Source organism: Scleropages formosus, chromosome 7, assembly GCF_900964775.1.
Source record: "Scleropages formosus chromosome 7, fSclFor1.1, whole genome shotgun sequence".
In the NCBI taxonomy this organism is placed as follows: Eukaryota; Metazoa; Chordata; class Actinopteri; order Osteoglossiformes; family Osteoglossidae; genus Scleropages; species Scleropages formosus.
Window position 1 is genome coordinate 31,571,073 of NC_041812.1, and position 25,838 is coordinate 31,596,910.

At 45.9% G+C, this 25,838-nt stretch overlaps 1 protein-coding gene across 5 annotated transcripts; it reads left to right on the forward strand.

The window, feature by feature from the left end:
- Nucleotides 1-971: 971 nt before the first annotated feature.
- LOC108942028 (transient receptor potential cation channel subfamily M member 7-like) lies at nt 972-25,800 on the forward strand. 5 transcript variants are annotated; one of them, XM_018765045.2, is made up of 33 exons: nt 972-1,242; nt 2,764-2,843; nt 3,165-3,203; nt 3,434-3,632; nt 3,927-4,140; nt 4,375-4,499; nt 4,803-4,974; nt 5,359-5,533; nt 6,409-6,532; nt 7,053-7,125; nt 7,203-7,303; nt 7,578-7,712; nt 7,808-7,861; nt 7,968-8,108; nt 8,234-8,368; nt 12,600-12,877; nt 13,507-13,735; nt 14,304-14,459; nt 18,853-18,996; nt 19,100-19,228; nt 19,415-19,669; nt 19,993-20,167; nt 20,454-20,580; nt 21,137-21,318; nt 21,580-21,712; nt 21,959-22,515; nt 22,810-22,875; nt 23,397-23,680; nt 24,380-24,462; nt 24,572-24,777; nt 24,899-24,950; nt 25,110-25,216; nt 25,398-25,800. In XM_018765045.2, the coding sequence occupies exons 1-33, from the start codon at nt 1,240-1,242 to the stop codon at nt 25,529-25,531; spliced, it is 5,067 nt and encodes a 1,688-aa protein (XP_018620561.2). In that variant the 5' UTR covers nt 972-1,239; the 3' UTR covers nt 25,532-25,800. The 5 variants fall into 5 exon arrangements, 3 of the variants coding, with proteins under 3 accessions (XP_018620561.2, XP_029109216.1, XP_029109217.1); XM_029253383.1 differs by lacking the exons at nt 19,415-19,669; nt 19,993-20,167; nt 20,454-20,580; ... (8 more) ...; nt 25,110-25,216; nt 25,398-25,800 and having other exon boundaries at nt 18,853-19,013; nt 19,100-19,181; XR_003797813.1 differs by lacking the exons at nt 18,853-18,996; nt 19,100-19,228; nt 19,415-19,669; ... (10 more) ...; nt 25,110-25,216; nt 25,398-25,800 and adding an exon at nt 13,903-14,023 and having other exon boundaries at nt 14,304-14,384.
- The last annotated feature ends 38 nt before the right edge of the window (nt 25,801-25,838 follow it).

Sequence of the window (25,838 nt, forward strand, 5' to 3'; positions counted from 1 at the left end):
GCAGTACTTCCCTGTTTCTACTACAAACATAATTTTCTCTAAAGCAACATATAGGAACTGGTCATTACACACCAATCGCGTACGAAAAAAAAAAAAAAACCCAGTTTGTGGGGAAACTAGGGGACGCAAAGATTTTAGATATTTTTTAAACACTCAATACACTCCCAAACACAGTCACCCCATCATTTCACCCAGAAGTACCTCCAGTGGTTGCACACTTATATTTCAGTTTTCCCATAATGCAACTATTTACAATCAACAAATCTTCCCGCCTAAACACCATAACGCGGGTCGTTACAGTATTAACAAGGGGTAGCTGGTACCATAGTGGTTAGAGTGACTGCCTGTGGGCCCGAAGGTCACACTTTCGAACCTCACCTGCGCCCATAGTACTCTTGAGAAAGGCACTTACCCTAAATTACTCCAGTAAAATTTACTCAGCTGTATGAATGGGTAAATAATTGTGAGTAGCTCAACACTGTAAGTCGCTTTGAGGAAAAAAAGCGTCAGCGTCATTTCTTTTCCTCAAACACGAGGGGGCACGAGAGTACACAGTACTGTAAATTGACATTTTGTAAAGTTTACGTTTCAGATGTGTTTTCGTCGTTACCTTTCGAGCTGCAGCTGCACTAAAATAAAATTATACGTATAGGGGTCTTAACTAATTCACTTTTCCGTTCTGCACTGTTTTCGCTTCAGTTTCTCAGTCAGAAAAAGACTTTTTTGTAACATTCGCTACATCAGTGCATTTTTGTCAGATTTTTTTAGGAGACGCAAAGTCTCATATGAAAAGCCCACTTTCGAGTGTTTGTGTTACCCTTGAAATATTAACGAGCTGTAATTCTGGAATTCTAAAAAAATCTATATTTGTGGTTGCTGGTGGATAAGTGCTGTATAAGACGAAGAAATTTGACTATGTGCACGGGTCGATGTCGTACACCACGGTAAACAGGAATTTGTACTTCTGAGCAGCGAGGAACAACACACAGACCCTCGAGCAAACAGGATAAATGGGCCTCTTATCTCGCGCCCCCGCCCTACCCGAGCGGTCACGTGGACGGCGGAGGACCGCTCATTTCCCAAAGGTGTCCGCCCCGCGCGCTGGAAAAGTCGTCGCGGATCTGGGAGAGGAGTTCTGGAGCGCAGCGTGGCCTCAGATCCCCTCCCGAGGAGAGCGCCGTCCACAGATGGCTGAAAGCCACGACACAGCTGTGTACCTCCGAGGCTACCGTCAAGAGAATGGTAAGATATGTCTGCGGGAGGGGGGTTTTGGGTTCGGGTTCGGGACGACGAGCGAGGGATGATCGGGTCGGACTGACTGGACCGTGTAACACCGCGGCTGGGAGCCCGACTCGAGCGCATGAAAAGTTCAGTGAAGAGCTCGGCAGCGGGCACCAGTGACACCTGGCTCGGAAAGTACTTGCAGACCGAATTCCAGCTCTAAGATCCTTAGGATATATGTCCAAGTAATATTGTTACCGCCACTAATGCGTATTTAGAGCTTGTTTAAATAAGTCTGTCGTAGCACAAGGATCGAAGTATGGGCAGGAGTACTTCGTGAACGAGTACATTTCAGTTCATGTTCTCCTGACCTTCATACAGTCTGGTTTTACAGATGTTTTCTCTTTTTTTTTTTTTTTTTTTTTTTTTTTTTTTTTTTTTTTTTTTTATTTAACATCCGACGTTGTGCGCTCACCAGGTGACAATAACGAGGCCAATTGATGTTCAACAGAAAGCGTGCGTGTGTCAGTACGGGGGGGGATGTGGGACGGCGTTTCCATCCGCCACGCCTCGTTCTTGAACGCTAACGTTCGTGTGGATCCATAGTCACGATCCTTACAGCGGTTCGGACAGCGAGTCAAAAGCCACGCCCTTACTTTCCTTAGATAAGTTAAAAGGTCACGCCCTCTCATTTCTATTGGGTTAAGATGATTAACCAACGACCACGCCCACTAAACGGAAAAGGAAGACCACGCCCCCGAAGTGCGAAGTTAGTGAAAATGGACTTTTTCCCGTGTGTACAGCGGGTCATTTCCGCGTTGTTTTTAATCACGTGCTAAGAAATATAAGAAAACTGCTGCGAGGCGTTTTGTATCCATACCCAAAAATATCCCCCGTGTCCGGTGCTTGGCAAGAGCGGTAAATTTTGTGCCTCCAGGCCCTGGGAACGTTGTGTCTGTCCTCCAGCCTGATGTTACATTTCCGTGCGATGTATGTGTCGGTGCATCATGATATATCTCAGGAGAGAATACTAAACACAAATTTAAGCATAAACACAAAGTTATTTATGCTCGTGTTTTATCTAAATGTGTAGCTGTGCATTTATTTTATGTCCATATGTGGGATACAGGACATCTTACAATGTAAGAGGATGGCTGTCCTTCACAGTAAATATGTGCACATGTAAAGCAGTGATGTGCGGTACTCCGAGTTTATGTACTGTTAAATAGGTGTTGTAGTGAGCCCCAGGTAGCAAAGTGCTGCGGAAGGAATCCACATTCCTCTAGATATCAGGCCCTCAAGGGACATGTTCTGGCATGTCTGCATGTAGGGTTTTTAAACCTTTTCTTTCAGCGATGAGCTTGTTTGGCAAATTATAGGCAGTAAATGTCAGACTAATTCGGGAATGACGGTGGACTGCAGAATTCTGTCTGTAAGTAAGTGTGATGAATTATAAATGACTTAAAATGGGATTCTGATCACAGGCCACTACAGTAATGGAATAATTGTGGCTACATTACGGTTTCTTTCCTTTTGCCACAGTCCCAGAAGTCCTGGATAGAAAGCACTTTCACCAAGAGGGAATGTGTGTACTTCGTGCCAGTTTCCAAGGAGCTCCACAGGTGCGCTTTTCCACGTTTCAGCAGACACTAAAACTCAGCTGAGGGTAATCAAGTCGAAGACATTGCTAGCATTGAATTCCACAGGAAAGTCTGTGGTACGGTGGCATTGATGGCACATCTCGAAATCCTGAAATAGGTTCTACACTCATAAACTTTGGTGGTTGAATTTGAACCATATTTATTTATGTAATCCATGTTTCCAGATAAGCTAGTATTTGATGTCCGGAGGCATAGTTAGCAACTGCAGGCACAGTAGGGTCTGCGTCCTGTGCCATGGCACTTTGAGGAGCACTGAACATGTACTGATACATCTCTTTACAGATGTGTACCAGGATGTCAGATATGTCAGAAGCTTCTGCGGTAAGTGTTTGTTTGTGTTCTTGAGCCCTGTGGGGACATTTCTTTGTCAGTGCATTAGATCCTGGCCAAGCAAGTTCGAACTTTAGTAGTTTTTTAAAAATGAGATTCACATGATGAGGTTTTTACTGGTTTGTTTTGGTATGAGATGGAGTTGGTATAAGCTGATAACACCCATGCAATTGAGTTGTGGTCTTGTAAACAGTGTCTGAGTTGTACATTTTGGTGAACAGGTGCCACTGCGGTCACCTGGCTCGGCAGCATGGTGGGATCGGTGTTGGCCAGGGTGCCCAACTCTTGGACAGGAGCCAGGGTGAAGGAGAGATCTCAGAGCCAGAGGAATGGTCAGTGGAGAAGAACACAGTGGAGCAGCCAACCGATGCATATGGCGTGCTCAACTTCCAGGGGGGGTCCCATTCCTATAGGGCTAAGGTGGGTGACTGTTAAGTTATGTGTGGAGTACAAATACAATCCATTTTGGTTTGCTTTACCTGGTTATTGCTTGTGTGCTGGTGAACACAAGAAGGAAAGAGGAATGATTGACCATGGCAGCTTGAGTAATTACTGTTGTCAAGACTGAGGAATTCCAGAGTTCAGATAAAGAGAATCTGATGAAAATAAACCCTATATATCTCTAGATAGAGAGGGTTTTATACTTTTAATGGGAGTTGCTATACTCTCAGGGTGGATGTGGAAATGAGACTGTGTTATGTTGCTTCTCTGCAGTATGTGCGTCTATCTCACACATCCCAGCCAGAGCTGGTGCTCCAGCTCCTGCTCAGAGAGTGGCAGATGGAGCTGCCGAAGATGGTCATTTCCGTCCATGGTGGGGTCCAGAACTTCAGGCTTCATCCCCGCATCAAGCAGGTGGTGGGCAAAGGCCTGGTCCGGGCTGCAGCCTCTACTGGGGCCTGGATCCTGACCGATGGGCTGAACACAGGCAAGGACGAGCCCCCAACCTTTTCTGCAATGTGTTCCATGACTAGTGGCCTCTTATTGTACTCTGCTGCCTTTCAGACTTCTAATGTATTGTTTGAGAACACATCTACTGTCATTTAAAAATGGCACGACTGCTTTAGAATTCTCTGTATGGCAAAGTAATTGTTTTTTTTGCTTTTAACACAGCTTGAAACATTTTACAAATGTTATTGAAATTTTGACATGGTTTTTTCAGGTGTTGCGAAACACGTTGGTGATACCCTCAAAGAGCACTCGTCCCAGTCATCCCGGAAGCTTTGCACCATTGGGATCGCACCTTGGGGGGTCATTGAAAACCGGGAGGACCTCATCGGGCGAGATGTGAGAAAGTGCCACTTTTTTCATCTTGACTAACTTGCTGTTGTCCCTCCTGTACAATTTACCACTACAGTATTCATATGTTTTACATGCTGTGGAAATACTGAAACATGGGTAAAGTAAGCTGTAAAGTAAGGAGAAAGTAACATGCACATCACATGCTTTTAGCAATGTGATAAATGAAACAACATTGAATTAAGCGTTAGTGTAAATGTTCAGAATAGGTGGTTAAAAATGTGAAGGAGGGTGGCATTTGACACATACTGAAGTGGAGTTGTGTGTGGTGACACCGCTGTCCCACTTTAGGTGGTTGCGCCATACCAGACGCTGCTGGCCCCTTTGAGCAAGCTGGACGTACTCAACAGCATGCACTCCCACTTCTTGCTGGTGGATGACGGCACGGTGGGTCGGCACGGTGCCGAAGTCTCGCTGCGCAGGGAGCTTGAGAGACATGTCAACTTGCAGAGGATCCATGCCAGTAAGGCTCACACACCTCTGGCCAGTCATTCTCCTAGGGAAATGACATTTTTACGTCACAGCTTGTAAAAATAGCTTTGCTTTTCTTGTTTTGGGAACACACCGACAGCTGTTTGCAGAAAATGTGTTTTGGAATGTTAAGATGGAGAAGAGTGTGGAAGTAGGAAGTAAGAGTGCAGCGAGAGAAACTTTGGAGGTTGTCAGGAGTGTGAGTTTAATGCTCAGGTTTCCATTGAGACATATGAGATGTTTGATTACACTCCTCTGTCCCTTGTTTTTCCTTTGAGCTGTTTTTAGTCCTCCTGTCATCCTTGTTCAGCCTGGGAAAACTCATACAAGCAACTTCTAAGGAGTGACAGTGAAACCATGTGCATTCTCCCTGTAGGAATTGGCCAGGGAGTGCCTGTGGTCGCACTGATTCTGGAGGGGGGGCCCAATGTGATTCTTACAATGCTGGAATACCTGCAGGAGAGCCCCCCGGTGCCAGTGGTGGTGTGCGAAGGCACAGGCCGAGCTGCCGACATCCTGGCTCATGTCTACAAGCAGACTGAGGAGGGAGGGTAAGAGTCCTGCTGCTGCCAGGACAGAGGCAAGCATGCTGAGATAGCACAGTAGATGAGATCTGATCCGGACTGAGGGCCTTGGTCCTGGAGGGCCACAGAGCAGTAGGCTGTCAGGCAAACATTTTGATTTACAGCCAGAAATCCAGGTAAGGTGACTTCCAGCTCCAGTAATTACATATAAATTTATTCTTGTAGCACGCACTTTGCTCCAAAGTGACATGCAACTCCGAGTAAACAAAAGTGCATTCACAAAAGGTGAACAACTTTAGGTGCAGAGACAATCAAGGAAGTGCATTTTTTGTTTGTGATACTGATTTAGCAGTTCTCCAGATTGGTTCCTTTGAGAAATTAATGCAATACAAGATTATAATTAATTTATTCCGTAATGTAATTTTGACCTGTGACATAAAAACCAGCGTACACTACGACCCTCCAGGACTAGTACCAGCCATCGTTAGATTAGAACAGGAGTTTGCATGTTCTCTCCATGTTCACATGGGTTTCCACCCAGTGCTCTGGTTTCCTCCCACAGTCCAAAGTTATGTATGTCATATAAAGTGGTGATCCTTCATTGTCTCGTGTGTATGTGTGAGTGAATGAGGGTGTCTGCCCTGCAGTGGACTGGCACCCTCTCCACTGTGTATCTGGCCTCACCCCCCCATGTTTCTGGGATAGACTACAGATGACTGGGACTCTGCTTTGGGCGAGTGGTCTTTGATAATGAATACATGGATGGATTAGAGCATAGCCTGTAGGATGGATTGTGGTGAACCAACCCTGGGATGGAGTGTGGTGTGTGTTAATGTGCATTAGGCAAGTCTGAGTTGTGACAGAGATCTGCTCTGATCCTGCATGCTTGTGCTGTCGTTCAGACATCTCCCTGACGGTGTTGAAACAGAGGTCATTGCCACCATTAAAAAGACCTTTAGCCTCAGTCGCAGTGATGCAGCCCACCTCTTCCAAACACTCATTGAGTGCATGAAATACAAGGATGTGGTGAGCATGGCTTCTCATTCAGCTTTTTTTTTCTTTCATTTTTTTTTTTTTCCCCCCCCCCACTATGTTATTCAGCATTGATCTTCAAGATAATAATATTGCGAGATACAGACACATACTGATAACAGGTGTAGAACATTTGGTTGCACATCTGTGAATTTTAAGTGAAACTCAAGCTAGCATTGTTACATATGTAATGTTTTATATAGATGTTTAATATTGGAGTATTGAGTTTATTATTCACACAGTTGTTAGAATGTTCTAATATTTAATAGATTATTGGATAGAATATTTATTACATTTACATTTATTCATTTAGCAGATGCTTTTTTCCAAAGCGACATACATCTCAGCAGAAGTACAATTTACACATTATTATTGTGCATTATGTTAAATAATACGTAATATAGTGTATTTTTGTTATTCTCAAAGTGTCATGTGCCTTTATTTTAGTGTAATATGTGCATTATTTGAAATCTCTGGCATTTATCCTTGGTTTCCTTTCTTTTCTGAAAATTAGATATCTGTGTTCTCTGTGGAATCTGAGGAGAATCAGGACATTGATGTGGCCATCCTAAGGGCATGGTTGAAAGGTAACTCAAACTACTGGATTATGGTATAAATTTTTCACAGTGACAACTTTGCAGCGAATACCTCTGTCTTTGTACAGGGACCAACACTTCTCTGTTTGACCAGCTGGCTCTCACTCTGGCCTGGAACCGGGCTGATATTGCCAAGAACCACGTGTTTGGATCTGGGCAGCGGTTGCTGGTATGTGCATGGGTGGTTTCTAGTGGGTTAAAAACCTGCAGGGCTGAAGAAACAAGTGGTTCTCAAGTGAGTTTTTGGTTGCCTGAATAAAATTGTTGAGGCACAGAACAGTACTGAAACATGTTTAATGGAGTGTGTAGTGGAACAAACGTAATGGAACTGTGATGCTTGTGACTCGCTGTTAGCTGCAGCTACCGAGATGATGTGATGACGGGACAAACCCAGTTAATGCTAGGAGTTAAGGGGAGAAGGTAACCGACGTTCTGTGCTGCAGGTGAGCTCTCTGGAGCAGGTGTTACTAGACGCCCTGGCGATGGACCGAGTTGAGTTTGTGAAGCTGCTGGTTGAAAATGGGGTCAGCATGCACCGCTTCCTCACAGTTGCACGCTTGGAGGAACTCTATAACACGGTATAGACCCCATGAGGCCACAACCAGCATCACCCTGCCCTCTCACACCCTCTGGTTTCAGTTTTCTCAAACACTTCATGTGTGTTTTGTTACAGAAACAGCCTGCTGCCAGCAACACTCTCTTCCACCTTGTGAGGGATGTTAAAAAGGTACTCTGGTGCCTTCTGTTTGTATCAGGGATGATGTATCTTTTGATGTGAAATTTTTGAAAAGGCGAGTAACTTAATATATTGTTTCTCCCCTTTGTTACAACAGCGCAGACTTTCACTCAATTACAAAATAACCTTGATTGATGTGGGCCTTGTTATCGAGCACCTCATGGGCGGCACTTTCCGATGCACCTACACCAGGAAGTGGTTCCGAGTACTTTATAATGATCTCCAGGGAAACGGTCGGGTAAGAAAGTCCTCAGCAATGAGGTGTATTCCCTAAAAATTACTTTCAGAGATGCTGCATTGCAGTTTCTGTGGAAGAGTTGATGAGGGCAGTGTGAAATTTTCTCCATTGAATTCTCCTGTCAGCGAACTAGTCGGAATTCATTCAGAGTTCGATCTCAGCGAAGAGAGATCCAGGAGACCTTCTGCGTCCAGGCAGAAAGGAAGAAGAGGTCAAGGCACAATCAATTCATCAAAACAGCACAACCTTACAAACGCAAGGTACTCCTTCAAAGATCTTACCATATCCTTCTGGAGACCCAGTCATTACTTTTTGTCTACTTTTAGAGGACATATATTTAAAAAAAATACTTCCCAGACTGTATTATGCCAAATTACAGTGCTCCCCATAGAGGTGGTGTTTGTCCGTTGTTGTCAATGAAGACCTCAACATCTTTATTGATTGGGTGACCGGGCTCTGTGCGTCCGAAAATGACTGACTGGCCCAGTTTGGGCGTGGAATGTTCTGTCGCATGTTGGGTAGACACGCTACGATGCTGTCAATGATGTGCAGGCAGCTCTGGACTTTCGCAGTTAACGCTTTCTTTGAGCCTCAGTGGTTTGACCGCCTTTGTGAATGAAGCTGTGCCATACTGATGGTTCAGTGCGAGGGTTTCCCAGGTGGTGGTGTCAATCTCAAGGTACTTCAGGGAGGCCTTCAGCATGTCCTTGAACCGCTTGTTCTGTTCTCCATGGGAATGCTTTCTCTGAGTGAGTTTTTTGTCGAGCTGTTTGGGGATGCGCTCATCTGGAATTGGCAATGTGCCTTGTCCACCTGGTTTGGGTTTTCATTAGCAGTGTGTGAACTGACGGTAGACTGGCTCTGGAAAGGACTTGTAGTGTCTGGCACTTTGTCCTGCCATCTGATTTCCAGAAGCTTGCGCAGACAGGACATTTGGAAGTGACTGAGCTGTTGTGCATGCCTCTTGTAGACAGTCCACACCTTGCAGGCATACAGCAGAGTTGGAATCACCACTGCTCGGTAGACCTTCAGTTTTGTTGGTAGGCTAATCCCTTGACGTTCCCAAATGTTTGAGCGCAATCTCCCGAAGGTAGAGCTGGCTTTAGCAATTCTGCAGTTTACTTCAGCGTCGATGGACACTGCTCTGGAAAGGGTGCTGCCCAGGTACATGAAGTGGTCCACTGCCTGCAGTCTCTGTCCATTTACAGTGATGGAGAGTTCTGTGTACGAAGCGTGGGGAGCCAGCTGGTGCATGACCTCAGTCTTCTTGGTGTTAATGGTGAGACTGATGTTGCATGCAGATGAAAACTCCGTGCTGGCTTGCATTTCTAGCTCTGTACTAGCATTCAAAGCACAGTTGTTGGCAAAAAGAAAGTCTCACAGCACAGTTTCCCATCAGTTCTGAACTTCAGTCCTACTCCTTCATTGCTGTGCTGAAAGGCAGCGTGGCAGAGAACATCATGCTGAACAAGATGGGTGTTAGAACACATCCTTGCTTGATGCTGTTGGTGACTGGGAAGGCCTCAGATGCTTCACCGTTATTTAGGACACGAACCATCATACCGTCATGAAATTGCCGTACCTTCAGTACGAATCTGTCTGGAAAGCTAAATTTTGACATGATTCTCCACAGGACCTGGCAACTGATAGTCAAAAGCTTTCGTGAGGTCAACAGAAGTTGTATAGAGTTCACAGTTCTGCTCTTTGACACTTCTCCTGTAGTTGATACGCAGCGAAGCTCATGTCAGTAGTTCCACATTCTTTGCGGATGCCACACTGTGTTTCTGACAGAAAGCCCTGCTCCAGGTGAGCGATCAGACAGTTTAGCAGGACTCTTGCAAGGACTTTCCCTACTGTGGAGAGCAGTGAGATCCCACAGTGATTGTCGCATACCTGGCGATTGCCCTTTTTCTTGTAAAGTTGGATAGTACGATGGACGCGTCTCTGAGTTCCTGTGGGATGGATCTTTGTTTCCAGGATTGGAACAGCTCGGTGAGTTTCCGTAGCAGCATGGGACCACCGGCTTTCTGGAATTCTGCCTGTATGGCATCTGACTTTGGAGCTTTGCTGCTTGACTACTGACCAATGGCCTTTTTTCCATCACCCTCTCCTGGTGGAGGATCCATGGAGTCATTGACAGTGACCTGGGGCATCTTGTTGATGGCCTCATCGTTGATGACTGAAGTGCTATTGAGAACGGCTTCAAAGTGTTCAGCCCGTCTCTGAAGGATCTGTGTCTTTTCTGCAATGAAAGTAGTGCCGTTTGAGCTCAGGATGGGAGAACTCCCAGAAGACTGTGGTTCATAGTGTGTTGAAGGCTTCAGAAAACCGCTTGGAGTTGTTAGTTGTGTGCAGACATGAACTGTATTTCATCAGCTTTAGTGCTCAGCCACAAGTCCTGCCTTTTGCACAGTTTGTTCTGTACCGTTCTGCAAGCCCTGATGAACTCGGCCTTCTTTGCAGCCGAGGATGGGTTGTTCTGATGGGCACAATGCAGGTGGTGCTTCTCAGCAGCTAAAGCCTGGATTTCCACATCATTCTCGTCAAGCCAGTCTTGCTGCTTGCATATGGAGGGCCCTAATACCTTTGATGCAGCTGTATGGACAGTGTTCCAAAATTTCTCCCAGTCTTTCTCAGCATCAACCTCAAGACAGAAATCAGCAAGCTCATTCTTTAAATCTTTCACTAGATTTTCAGCAAAGCAGCTGTTCTTCAGCTTTGACGTTGATCCTTTTGATCGCCTTACAACCTTGTGGTCATCTCTTTGGCATTATGCGAAGCTTCATTTTGGATACTATGAGCCTGTGATCCATCCAACAGTCAGCTTGATATCCTGTCTGTCCCTTCTGCTAATGATGACATAGTCGATCAGATGCCAGCGCTTAGAGCGAGGATGCATCCCCGAAGTCCTGTTGCAGGTAGGGAGGTGGAAGACCGTATTGGTGATCAGAAGGTCATGTGCTGCACAGGTTTTCAGGAGTAGCAGGCCGTTGCTGTTACACTTGCCCACTCCGTTTCTCCCGATGACTTCTTCCCAGGCTGAAGCATCACACCTCACTCTTGCACTGAATTCGCCAAGCAGAATCAACTTTTCTCTGCGGTGCACTGAATATAGCAGGGCATCTAGTTCTTCATAAAACTTATCCTTCACATCCTCTGGGTTGGCCTCTGTGGGGGCACATGCACTGATCAAGGTAGCTTGTCTTCTGTTTTGAAGCAGGAGCTACATTGTCATAAGTCGGTCGTTCAAAACCCTTGGGGAAGCTAGCAAGTTTCTGAACAAGATGACTCTTGATAGCGCAGCCAACTTCAGATTTGCAACGCTCATCGCTGCTGTGCCCACTCCAGAAGAATGTATAACCACCTTCTATCTTGGACAGCTGGCCCTCATTTGTAAGGCGAGTTTTGCTAAGGGCTGCAATGTCAATGATGTAACATGCAAGTTCCCTGGCAACAAGCGCTGATCTTCTCTCCGCACGTTCCATGTGCCAGTGATGATTGGTGTCGCTCTAAGTTTTGTATGAGTTTGACCGCTGATGTGGGATCCTTGCTAGCCATGGTATGCAGGCTAGGGTAAGGTGAAACAGGCAATGTTTAGGGCACCTTTTCTATCCCCTTCCTCATGCTATGGGGGTGAGCAGTCAGTCCTGAATAGGGCTCCTCAGTCGCTCAGGAAGACGCCTAGCTCCACTGCTGCTTTAGTCAGTGAAGAAACCACCATTAAGCTTGAGCCACCTGTGTGCAGGTCTGTGGCTACAGCTCCCAGCATATCCACACTTGCTGCTTCATCGCTTGCCTATCACCATAAGACTCTATAAGGAAGTGTCGAGACTTGTGCGTGAGTTGGATTAAAATAAGGGAGAGTTGTGCGGTCAGCACTCTCAGATTCCCAGTTCCCATCTGTATGCAGTGGCAGGATAAAAGTTGAGATGGCTGGAGATAGGGGCGGGCACAGTAGATGACCAGGATGCCTTGCATGTTTTGTCATGCTCTGAGCATTCCACAATGCTTGCTGTCACCGCCTTCCTGACCATTGAACCAGTGAGGTTTCCTCCGCTCAGTCTGCTAGATCCAGTTTTCACGTGCATAGGTAGACAAGCCCTAACTCACTCAGGGTTTCAGACCCGTCGGCTACCCTCGCCTGGTTTAACCCGCCAGTCAAAGCGGTTTCCGAGTGTGGCTGCTGTCACATGCTATCAGCTACTTGGAGCCACAGGTGAGAGCTGAGCGTCACGTGGGGCCCAAAGTGGGCAAGCTACTCCTAAAAGTACAACTGTTCTCCCTATAAAGGACAATTTTTCATTCCACATGTTTGGAGGTGAGATAGGACGCCTTCCTTAAAGTCCTGAAAATATATTCAGAATTTTTTTCCTCCCAGGATCTCAGGAGTATATAGTAACAAGTTTTTAATTTGTAGGGACAAATGTAACGATTTATTCTTTTACCATCCAGCTTTTTCACTTGTTGCTTTCCATCGTTATGCCAAACCAGGATGGTGAGTGTGCTGAGCAATTTGAAAGGAAGGGCCGTGTGGCACCAGTGGGCAGCACTGATACGGAGAAAGGCCGGTTCCGCTACCCATTCAGTGAGCTGCTGGTGTGGGCAGTGCTAATGAAGAGGCAAAAGATGTCGCTTTTCCTCTGGCAATATGGCGAAGAGGCTATGGCCAAGGCGCTGGTGGCCTGCAAACTGTGCCGTGCCATGGCTGTTGCTGCCAAAACCAGTACCGTGGTGGACGACACTGCCGATGAGCTCAAAGAGTGCTCCAAGTGAGTACCAAATGTTGTAGTCTTGGAAAAATGTACATAAAAAAAAAAAAAAAAAAAACTTACTTTATAATTAAGTTTTATTAGGAAATTGAAGATTTATCACATTATGTGTTATGAGAACATGGTATGATGCATCACCACTCCGTGCCTTTGAGATGTGGCAGCTTTGTAGGTAATATTGTCTGTGAAACAAATTGCTGGTTCACACAGTAAATGGTATATATTGGTTTTCTTAAGCTTAAATCTTAAATTAGTTTTTAGTCGTACAGATTTGTGTTCTGTGTATAATGTTGACATACATTTTATCATAATTACTGTTTCGAAACAACCATTGTGTCATAGCTCCAAGACAGAGGGGCCATCATTGGTTATTCCTGGACTGTGGGATTCCCATTGGTCCCCCTGCTTTGTTATTTACTGTAGTTTGATCCTGGTGGTATAAAGTCCAGCAGGTTTCATTCCAGTCAAATCCACCTATCTTTTCTGAACTTCTTGAATTTGGTGTAAGGCAGGGGGGCAGAGAACCTGTTCTCAGAGGCCAAAGTCAAATGGCCCCAAGTTTGACACCTGACTCGAATGTTCATATCCTTTTCTGTGCACATGTGGATGATGATATCCTGTCTCTACAGCGAGTTTGGTATGCTTGCTGTGGACCTGCTGGAGCAGGCCTACAGGGAGGATGAGACCATGGCCATGAAGCTGCTTACCTACGAGCTGAAGAACTGGAGTAGCTCCACCTGCCTAAAACTGGCAGTGTCCTCCCGTCTCCGGCCCCTGGTGGCCCATACCTGTACGCAGATGCTGCTATCTGACATGTGGATGGGGCAGCTCAACATGAGGAAGAACTCTTGGTACAAGGTGCTGGTGCTGTCACTGAGGTTTAATATTTACAGTATAGCAGTGAAAGCCTCTATTACAAGAACACAACCAGTAAATAAAGTAGGAAGTACAGTTAGCTTCTATTCTTGTATGCTTGTTGTTTCTGGAGGAAAAAATGTATGTGTGTGTGGGTTGCTTTTTAACAGTAGAGGCCTCGCATGATCAAACAATAGGTAACCCTATTGCGTCGCAGTTCCTCGACTGTGGGCTCAGATGTGGGTTCAGATCTGGCTCAGCCTGTGCTGCGTTTGCATGGGTTTTCTCCAGGTGATCTAGTTTCCTCTCACATTCTAAATAAATGTGATTTGGTGACCTTGTTACTCTAAATTGCCTTAAACTGGTGTATGTGTGTGGCTGATTGCCCTGCTTCTTGTCTATGCTTCCTGGATGCATTGCTGGATGTTGTGATCCTGCATCGAACAAGGTGTTATTGATAACGGGGGGTGACTTTTTATGTATTAAAAATGGCACGAATGCTTGTAGTGTGTTATTAAAAGTTCACAATACTTTGTGGTTTACCTGCATCTCTCCCCCCCTCCCCCCTCAGGTTATTCTGAGTATCTTGATACCCCCAGCAATTCTTTTTCTGGAATTCAAGAGCAAGGCAGAGATGGCCCACATTCCCCAGACAGCAACAGACCATCAGATGTTTATGGAGGACAGTGAACACAAGGTCTTAAACCCACTGGACCACATAGAAATGGTTAGCTCAGATTGCAAAAGTTGATACTTTTTGTTAAATAGTAAATAAAAATACAGGTATGCCTTGATTTACAAAATTTTTATCCAAAATTTCTATATACAGATATGCATCTCTTAACAGGGATACATTCTGATAAATGCATCGTTAGGCGATTTCGTCATTGTGCGAACGTCATAGTGTACTTATACAAACCTAGATGGTATCGCCTCGATGCAGTAAAGAGATGTGGTAAACATGAGATTTACGATGCTTCTGCTACCATAATACAGCATACTGTTTTACAGTTAACTCTTTTTATAAGTAGAAGGTGTACACTCTAAGGGTAAAAAGTCTAGTATAGTAAATGCATAAACCAGTAACATAGGTGTTTATTATTTTCAAGTATTGTGTACTGTACATAGTTCTATGTGCTATACTTTTCTACTACTGGCAGCGCAGTAGGTTTGTTTACAGTAGCACCACCATGACCATGTAACGTGTTGCACTACGACGTTACGATGCCTACAACATCGCTAATTGATAAAAAAAATTTTTCAGCTCCATTATAATCTTCCCCTCCGCAAACCGCCACCTTAACATGGTGGAGGGGTTTGAGTGCCTGAATGACCTCAGGAGCTATGTTGCCTGGGGCTATATCCGCCGGTAGGGTCTCCCATGGCAAACGGATCCTGGGTGACAGACGAGACTAAGCGCGGTTCAAAAACCCCCTTATGACTAAAATCAAGGCTCTCGTTTACCCCGCCCGGTATGGGGTCACCGGGGCCCCACCCTGGAGCCAGGCCTGGGGGAGGGGCTCGCATGCGAGCGCCTGGTGGCCAGGTCTGTGCCCGCAGGGCTTGGCCGGGCTCAGCCCGAAGCCAAGACGTGGAGCCACTCTTCGATGGGCTCACCACCTGCTGGAGAGGCTGTAAGGGGCCGGCGCGTTGTGATTTGGGCGGTGGTCGGGGCCGGGTGCCCGGCCGACCCAAACCTCGGGCGCCAACTCTGGCTTTTGGGACGTGGAATGTCACTTCACTGGCAGGGAAGGAGCCTGAGCTAGTGCAGGAGGTTGAGAGATACCGTCTAGATATAGTCGGGCTCACTTCCACTCACAGCTTGGGTTCTGGAACCACTCTTCTCGACCAGGGGTGGACTCTCCACTATTCTGGCGTTGCCCAGGGTCAGAGGTGGCGGGCGGGTGTGGGCTTATTAATAGCCCCCCAGTTCAGCCGCCATGTGTTGGAGTCTACCCCGGTAAACGAGAGGGTCGTCTCCCTGCGCCTTCGGGTCAGGGAACAGTCTCTCACTGTCGTTTGTGCTTATGCACCTAGCGGCAGTGCAGAGTACCCGGCCTTTTTAGAGTCCCTAGGGGACGTGCTGGAAAGCGCTCCCGCTGGGGACTCTGTCATTCTACTGGGGGACTTTAACGCCCACGTGGGCAGTGACAGTGACACCTGGAGGGGCGTGATTGGGAGGAACGGCCTCCCTGATCTGAACCCGAGTGGTGAGTTGTTATTGAATTTCTGTGCTAGTCACGGTTTGTCCATAAGGAACACCATGTTCATGCATAAGGGTGTCCATCGGTGCACTTGGCACCAGGACACCCCCTAGGTCGGAGGTCGATCGACTTTGTAGTCGTTTCTTCTGATCTTCGGCTATATGTCTTGGACACTCAGGTGAAGAGAGGGGCTGAGCTGTCAGCTGATCACCACCTGGTGGTGAGTTGGATTCGATGGCAGGGGAAAAAGCTGGACAGACCTGGCAGGCCCAAACGCATACTGAGGGTCTGTTGGGAACGTTTGGCCAGGGCTGCCCTTTGTCACCGATTCTGTTCATTATCTTCATGGACAGAATTTCTAGGCGCGGCCAGGGAACGGAGGGTATCTGTTTTGGTGGCTGCAGGATCTTGTCTCTGCTTTTTGCGGACGATGTGGTCCTATTGGCTTCATCGAATCAAGACTTGCAGCGTGCACTGGGGAGGTTTGCAGCTGAGTGAGAAGCGGCAGGGATGAGAATCAGCACCTCCAAATCCGAGGCCATGGTTCTCAGTCGGAAAAAAGGTGGATTGCCCCCTCCGGGTTAGGGGGGAGTTGCTCCCTCAAGTGGAGGAGTTTAAGTATCTCGGGGTCTTGTTCACGAGCGAGGGGAAAAATGGAGCGGCAGGTTGACAGACGGATCGGTGCGGCGTCCGCAGCAATGCGGTCATTGTACCGGTCTGTTGTGGTGAAGAAGGAGCTGAGTCGTAAGGCGAAGCTCTCAATTTACCGGTCGATCTACATTCCTACCCTCACCTATGGTCATGAACTCTGGATCATGACCGAAAGAATGAGATCGCGGATACAAGCGGCAGAAATGAGTTTCCTCCGCAGTGTGGCTGAGTGCACCCTTAGGGACAGGGTGAGGAGCTCAGTCACCCGGGAGGAGCTCGGAGTAGAGCCGCTGCTCCTCCGCATCGAGAGGAGCCAGTTGAGGTGGCTCGGGCATCTGTTCCGGATGCCTCCTGGACGCCTCCCTGGGGAGGTGTTCCGGGCTTGTCCCGCTGGGAGGAGGCCTCGGGGCAGACCCAGGACACGTTGGAGAGACTATGTCTCCCAGCTGGCCTGGGAACGCCTTGGGGTTCCCCAAGAGGAGCTGGAGGAGGTGTGTGGGGAGAGGGAAGTCTGGGGGGGCTCTGCTCGGAATACTGCCCCCGCGACTCGGTCCCGGATAAGCGGAGGAAGAAGATGAAGAAGAAGATTATAATCGTATGGGACCACCATCGTATATGCAGTTAGTCGTTAAGCGGATCATCGTTAAGCGGCACATGACTGTAACAGGTCTTGGCTTTTGATACCCAGTTTTCAATTTATGGAACCAAAAATCTGTGGAATGAAATTTATCAGAAGCCTGCCCCAAAAAATGTTTGAAAGTTGCACTTTGAGGAAGTGAAGCTGAACTGCAGGAATGTACTGCTCGCCTTATGTTAGTTGTTGTCTATTAGACATAAGAAAGCACAAATAGTTTCTGAAATTCTGTCTGAAAACATACCTATTAATTACCTTCAGTGTTTGATAATTATGAAGTGATTTGCATGTCTTTATCCAGATCCCTCTCTATTGGTAATTAGGAATGTGATAGTGTTCTACTATAGCAGATAGTCAGCCACATTTTTTTGTGTTGTTTACGTTTATTCATTTAGCTGATGTTTTTATACAAAGCAGCTTAGTGTTATGCTGTCTACAGCTGTTTACAAATTTACACAGCTGAGTGATTTTAATGGAGTAATTTAGGGAAAGTATCTGGTTCAAGGGTACTACAATAGTCAAAGATTCAGACTTGACCTTCAGATCCAAGGGCAGCAGTTCTAGCCACTACATTAACAGCTGCTCTTTAAGTGTGGAAGTGATGTCAGCAGCAGTTGAACGTTTGTGTGCAGTGGACAAAAATGGCATCAGCTGTCCTTTAGCAGAACAATTGAGGAGGCAGCAGAATTATAAGAAAGAGATGTTTTGCTGATGGCTTTTCTGATATGTTTATTTTGGCAGCAGTGCACAGTTTTAGAAAATTGTTAACAATAAATGTGTCATGCTCCGTGGATCTCTGCTTGGTTTTTTGCTCATCCTGCGGAGAACTGATCAATTAATTATGAAATTGCAGAATTTTCCAACCATGGTCTGGAAGCTGTCAGGAAAGATAACTGGTGTAATGCACTTCTGTATTGTTTTCTAAGATGCAGGTCGCATTGGAGAAAAGCATCTACTAAATGAGTAAATGTAAATGAAAGGAAAACAAAATTAGTTTCCAAAATACACGGCCTAGAAACTATTCATTAATGACCTCATTAAGTGTCTGATAGTCATTTATATCATGCTAAAGTCGTGTTGATAGTTGCTGTAGCAGTGGCAAGGGCAAGTGTGGCTCTCCCAGAATGCAGTCTTACCTAGTGAGTGTAAATGTCGGTGTATACATAGCTGAATGGGGAACTGTTTTGGGAAGTTACATGGGAAATGCTGACCCAAGTGTTGTTCTGCCTGTTCTAGAATATGTGTGCTCTGAGAGTGCTACTGTTTAACCCTGCACAGCACAGTCAAAATGGGTTATAATATTATATAGATGTTTTTGTCTGTTGGTGATAACGTTGATAAATTGGTTTGGGGGTTTTGGATAGGCCGGGAATGCACAATTCTTTTTCTCGTTTAAAATAATTGGAAATACGCTCTCAGTATTTAAAAATTTGATACATGCTGTATTTCCTGGAACGCATTGGATTCATAAATTGAGGGATACCTGTATTGTGAACAGTGTACTTTTTTTTAACCTCTTTTGTTGGCAGGTTTGATTATCTTCCTGATTTAAGAATTTTAGGTACTGGTGCATTCAAGTAAAACTTCAGTTGTAACAACTCCATTAAGATTGAATTTCCCACCCTTTCCAGGATGTTTTCAAGGAGGCCGGGCTAGCTTATGCAGTCAAGGCAGAACATGAACCAGAGATTCATATTCGACCAAAGAGGCTTCCAGTTACAAGGAAGTTCTACGCATTTTACCATGCTCCTATTGTGAAGTTTTGGTTCAACACGGTATGCAGAATCTACCGGTATGCTTCTGGGTTATGAGGAGGATGTATTTCCATTGCTGTTTGAAGTCCTGCACTCACAATGTGTTTCCCAACGCCCTGCTCAGATGGCATACCTAGGTTTTCTGATGCTCTACTCCTACGTGGTGCTAGTGAATGTGACCCCTCTGGGAACACCCCAGGAATGGATTGTCGTCCTCTACATCTCCACCTCTGCGGTTGAAAAAATTCGAGTGGTACAGAACCAACCCACTTCTCACCCATATAAAAAAACTGTCACGCACAGAAACACATTGATTAAAGAAATTTTCATATCACTTGCGTATTCTGTTCAGCAGATTTACATTATCCCTAACATTGTGGCGTATTGCTTGGTTGTATATGTGTGTCTGCTGTACTGAATTAGATTTTTGTTTCTTTAGATGCTTTTGTCTGAAGCTGGGAAGATTAGTCAGAAGGTCAAAGTGTGGTTCAGTGACTACTTCAATATTACAGACAGTCTTGCCATTGTCACGTTCTTTGTCGGCTTTGGATTGCGCTGTGGCCCTGATGCAAATGGACATTTTGCTGGAAGACTGCTGTATTGCCTCAATATCGTGTTTTGGTATGTGAGGCTGCTGGACATTCTGGCTGTTAACCAAAAAGCTGGACCTTATGTCATGATGATTGCAAAAATGGTAAGTGAAATAATTGTCAGTCCTGGGGAAATATTTCCAGAGCCTGCCTTCAGTGGCATATTATATTCACCAGTTTTTTTTGTTAGATGAGTTAGTCATCTCATATTTCTGTCGAACTATAACTGCAGTCAGTGCAAATACTGTACCTCTTTGTTCACTGCACGATCATGGTCAACGTGTCCAAAGTTGTCAAAAGTGAGCTCAAAAAGTAATTATGAAGCAAAGCGTAGTGAAAGCCAAGAAGTTCCACATCATCCTGGAGGAATCACCTGGCATGTTAGAAGGTCTTGCTGAAAATTTTGTTGCTGCGATTGTTCACACAGGTGGCCAACATGTTCTACATAGTGGTGATAATGGGTTTAGTCCTTGTAAGCTTCGGCGTTCCCAGGCTAGCCATCCTTTACCCGGAGAAGGAGCCCTCTTGGACACTTCTCAGGGATGTTGTCTTCCAGCCTTATTGGATGATGTATGGAGAAGTGTATGCATATGAAATTGATGGTATGTTGTGTTTTTGTTTTTTCTTGTAATACATAGACACCACCAAGATTAATTCTTACAGGCAAAAAAGGGTGCTCAAATTTCTCTCTAAAACATCAACTAAAAATCATTGTTGTTATGCAAAGCAGTTTTCCCTCAGTGAATGCACTGAAAATGCCAAAAAAAGTACAAATTGTAGCTGTCCAGAGTCATGTTTTGGAAACTTGCAGTAAATATTTTAATGTAGGATCTGTAGTTATGACCAGATGCTGTATGTCTCGCGTGATGTGCACCTTCATTTCCGCAGTGTGTGCCCACGACAGCGTCGTACAGGAGCTGTGCCATGATGGCAGCTGGTTGACGCCATTCCTGCAAGCAGTCTACCTCTTTGTCCAGTACATCATCATGGTCAATCTGCTCATTGCTGTCTTCAAGTGAGCTCCAGCTTTCATCCATAACTTGTTTACATTTTTGTTTTTGTTTATTTAGAAAATGCTTTTCTCCAAAGCGACAGACATCTTGGAGGGAAAAAAAAAATACAAAAAGACCATTGCATCAATAGAAGGATAGATTTGGATGCAGACACGTGATTCTTGAGTACGGTCCATCGTAGCACTACAGGAAATACCATCATTTGAGCCACTATGCATTTCACAAGTAGCTGCATATAGGCTTTTCCATTATTTAACAAATTGTTGTTCAACAAACATTACTATTATTGGACACACCTGTACACGTATTTACTGCATTCAGTCTCTTCTGAATATGTCTGTATGCAGAAATGAGGTTACTATTGTGTACTATGTTGGATAAGGCTCCGGCTCACCGCGATCCCACTCAGGAAAAGTGGTTGTTGACGATGGATGGATGGACGTTGAGTTGTTATAGATGATAAAGGAGTTCATTTTTTTTTTTTTTTTACCTATTACGCTGATCAAATGTCCACAGGAATGTTTGAGACGTAAGAAGCTGCTGAATTTCTTTCTGCAGCAATGTCTATGTGAACGTGGAGTCCATGTCGAACCTGGTGTGGAAGTACCAGCGCTACCACTTCGTCATGGCCTACCACGAGAAGCCAGTCCTGCCTCCTCCGCTCATCTCCTTCAACCACCTCATCTCCCTCTGCTGCTATTGGCCAAGGAGGCGCAAGGGCAAACAGGCACATGGGCCAAGTAAGGGCAGCTCCCCCCCATCCATCTTTCTGTTTGCTGAATGTGCCTGAGAAGAGCAGGTGTTTGAACCTAAATGACACAGACTCCTGGTGTAAATGTGTCTGAAGGGTTACACAATGTATGTCGCTTGAAGGTGTTTGCTAGACAGCCAGATGAGATTTCCGAGTAAAACCGGCAGCCCTTGTCCACACTTAACACATTTTGAAACTGCCGTAAGCATGGGCCGGTAGGTTAAACAGCTGTGTTGTGTTTCTTCTCCAGAGCTTTTTCTGAGCGATGAAGACCAGCGAAAACTTCACGACTTTGAGGAGAGGTGTGTGCAGACGTATTTTCGGGACAAAGATGAGCAGTTCCACTCCAGCAATGAGCAGAGGATCAAGGTTACTTCCCAGAGGTGTGTCTGTTGTGCTGCAGATACAGTACAAGGCAGTGATGGAAATAATGACAGTAAATATAAACCCACAAAGCTGGGTTTTCAGAAGAACCTGTCACTGCATCACTAAAAATACAGCAACTTTAATCCCAGTAAATTCCCTGGAGACCAAAGAAGGATATTGCTTAATATTTTAGTAAGTGCTGTACAAGGTAAGACATTCACATAATATTAAAATATTTTACTTGTTGCCTGTCACCTGACCAGGGTGGAAAGCATGTGTGTGCAGCTCAAGGATGTTGGCAGCAGGGTGGGCTTTGTGAAGCGGACTCTCCAGGCACTGGACGTTCAGATTGGCCACCTGCAGGACCTGTCAGCGCTCACAGTGGACACGGTGAAGGCCCTGGCTGCTCAGCAGGCCTCGGGGGATGGCCATGTGCACCAACAGCTGGCCCTCCACCTCAGCAATGCCAAACGGCCAGATGTCGAGCCCGGTTCTGACTGGCGTTCCAGAGGGCCGAGCCTGGGGGCTCCTCTCCAGCATAGTTGCGCTCTGAGCTCTCAGATCATTCAGGTTGATGACCCAAGCTCCGTTTCGAATCCCGAAGAGAGAACAGTTGTCGCTTCAGAGCCTGGCACCACATGGACTGTATCTTCCACTGGACTTCGTTGGAGAGGCCAGACCTCCCATGGAAACGCTGACCACGCAGGCAGCCTGCCCAGAGTGTACCCACCGCCCGAGAGATTTCATACCCCTTCTCAGCTCTCTCCAGAGCAGGACATTCAGCCACAGAGTCCTGGGGCCGAATTAAGGACATTTGCTGGTTAGTGAGGGAAATGCACTCGTGTTTTTGATGTCTCACAGCTGTAATAAACTGCTTTGATAAAATTAATACATTACTGCAGTTTATTTACTGCATATCACCAGTTATCATAACCAGTAAGGACTGAGGTCTTAATTTCTTCCACTTCGGTAAGGAGTAATCATGTTGTCTTAACTTTCCACTTGTCTTTTTTTCAGTCTTAATTGTGTATTCTTAATATTCAATGGTAATTGAAATGGCACAAGTATAGTCCTTCCTAAAATGTGTGCATCTGTGCACCCTTCTCTTTTCCAGCTGTGGAGCGTAATAATCTGCTGCGACTGTCACAGAGCATCCCGTTCACTCCAGTGGCCCCAAGAGGTGAAAGGGGGGGGTGGGCTGTGTTGTCAGCTGCGTTACAGCTCATGCGTCTCGCAATCCGTGCATGTCTTGGGATGTTGTTTAGACAGTGCAGTCTGGAGTTCGAGTCCTACTTGGGGTGCCTTGCGGCGGACTGGCGTCCCGTCCTGGGTGTGTCCCTTCCCCTACCAGCCTTGCGCCCTGTGTTGCCGGGTTAGGCTCTGGTTTGCCACGACCCTACATGGGACAAGCGGTTGTAGACGTGTGTGCGTGTGTGATTGTCGAGATGTAATTGTATGGTGATATACAAATAAACTATTTATAATTAATACTATGTTTATATAGTATTACAAATAAAGGAGTTTTAAAGAGTAAATGTTACAGTAAGACTGCAGGTGGGAACTGCTCCTAAATCTGATGGTACAGATTAGTATCTGCAAAACTGTGAAGTGTGTTGGTTTTTAGGACAGCGACTACAAAGTACACAGTGGAATGATGTCTGAACCCCATTTGCTCAGTGGCACCCCTTCCCACCCTTGCAGGAGATCTAGTCACAGTGTACCGGCTGGAGGAAAGCTCTCCTGGGACCCTCAGCCACAGCATGTCATCTTGGGCGCAGCAAGGCTGCTCGGCCCGACTCGAGTTCCTAAGCAAGGAGGAGATGGGCGGCAGCCTGCGGCGAGCGGTGAAGGCACTCTGCACTTGGTCTGAGAGCCTGGTCCTCACCCCAGGCCGCCTCTATATTGTCAAGTCCTTCCAGCCGGAGGTGGTGGAGTTGTGGCGGGAGGTCTACCAGCAGGAAACGGTACTGCGCCTGTGTCTCATGGTAGGAGATCCCTTCACCGTGCACAAGCAACATTTTGTCTGCATGACTGAAACTGAAGTACGGAAGTGCAACGGAAACACGGTGGCTTTGCTTTGTCCGACAGCTTTTCACCTGATTGTTTGTTTGTTTGATGGACTGCCCCTAAATTTAATTTAAAAAAAAAAAAATTAAAAATTAAAAAAAAAAAAAAGGATGGTGAGAAAATGTCAAAAGCACTGCAGAAAGCACTCAAAGTTGTGCTGGAGGTGACGGTGCACAGTGTGAGCGCTGACAGCAGCACCTCGGTCCTCTTTGCACACATGGCTGTTTGACATTGTGGCCATGTCCACTGAATTTGAGCATGGTTAAGGCTATTCCTTTCAAACAATCAGCACAGGTTCTGTTATAGAGTGAGGAATGTTTTTGGCAGAATAGTTGCCCACGTGGCCTATGAAGTTTACTGTATCGCAGTACTAATATAACAGTGAAAATATTGTGTAGCTGCTGATCATGCAGTAGGTGGTCCTGGTAGTTCTCGGTAGGGAGTGGGGCACGTTTCCCAATGGGCACGATATCCGGCCTGGTCTTGGGAACGAGTGGTTGTCAGATGAGGAGGAACCACTGTCCACGTTTTAAAACTTCAGGCTCATGTAATTTAAAGAGTCAAACGTTGGTTCAGCATGATGTGCGTTAACCCACCACGGCTTTCCTCCCACACAGGAAATTCAACGGCAAAGAGCCGCTCAGAAACTGGCTTCTTCCTTTCACAAAGTGAAGCCCAAATCTGTCCCGCATTCTCCCAGGTAATATAGCGTGCAGCCTGTACATTTTCTGTCTAGCTCACGAACCTTGTTTTGTCGGATCTTATTTTGCATCAGTGCCGTTAACCTGCTCCTGCACCTGTTGCGAAAGGTTCCTGGAGGTGCTTCTGTTGTACAGTCATGCTGCAGAAGAATGGTTCACCCTGGAGGAGTGCATTGTGGGGGAGTTCAGGAAGTTCAACAACAACAACGGAGACGAGATCGTACCCAGCAGCCTGCTGGAGGAGAGCATGCTGGCCTTCAGCCACTGGTCCTACGAGTACACCAGAGGAGAGCTTCTGGTGCTCGATCTGCAGGGTACCATCTAGGACCCCTTCTGGTGGTCACATCCAGCACCCAAGTTTGCATGAAAAAGCTGCTGTGTTTTTGTGTAAGCAAATTTCTATACCTGCTTTTCAACAAGTGTTTGCTTTTTTAGGTGTTGGAGAAACTTTAACAGATCCTTCTGTTATAAAAAGTGGTGAAAAGGGGTAAGTGTTTTCTCAGTTCCACTGAGCCCTCGTATCTGTGAAATGCAAATGGTCTCCTGGTTCCATATACTGGAGTGCGTTCAGTGTTTACGTGGAAAGAGACATGTGGCAGTGCAGGGCAACGCTGGTGTTCATCAGGAGTAAAACTCCACCTTACAGGTCCTCTGACCTAGTGTTTGGACCAGCAAACCTGGGAGATAAAGCCATGAGAAGCTACAGAGCCAAACATCACTGCAGTTCCTGCTGCCGAGAACTCGGACTTGCCGGTGGGTGTTCTGCCTGGAACCGAATTGTTGCTTTTTTTTTTTTTTGCATTTCCCTGCTTTCCAGGAAGTGACTTTTGTTAGTTTAGTGCTGTAATTAAAATTTTTTTTTTTTGAGTAAAAAAAAGTAGCAAATGTAGAGGTTTTTTTTTTTTTTTTAAGGTGTTTGTTTTGTTTGTTGCAGATATAAAGCGCAATAGCTATACACCTCACAGGGTGGAAATGGGCCAAGACAGGCAGCCAGGGGGTCTCAAGAGGGTCAACGATCCCAAAGAGCGAATCCTTGGTTCAAGCCAAGAGACAGGAGCGCTGGGCTGAACTGCAGTAACCGCTCAGACTTTGGTCGGGAAAATCGCCCCTCAGTGTTACCGTCAAAAGTGTCAGAACTGCTCTTTATGCACATAAGTTTACAATTTTACTGGAACAAAATCCAGTTTTTAGCCAAATGAATGTTGTTCAGGTTTTGTATGGGGCCATTTTAACCATTGTAACGGATGGAATTGTCCTGCACTAACTAAATGGATGTCAGTTACAATTCTATAATAAATTTATTTAAAGTATAATGTATACATTTTGTACTTTATTAAAAAATGGATACTGTTTATTGTTGTAGTTTTTTCTGGAG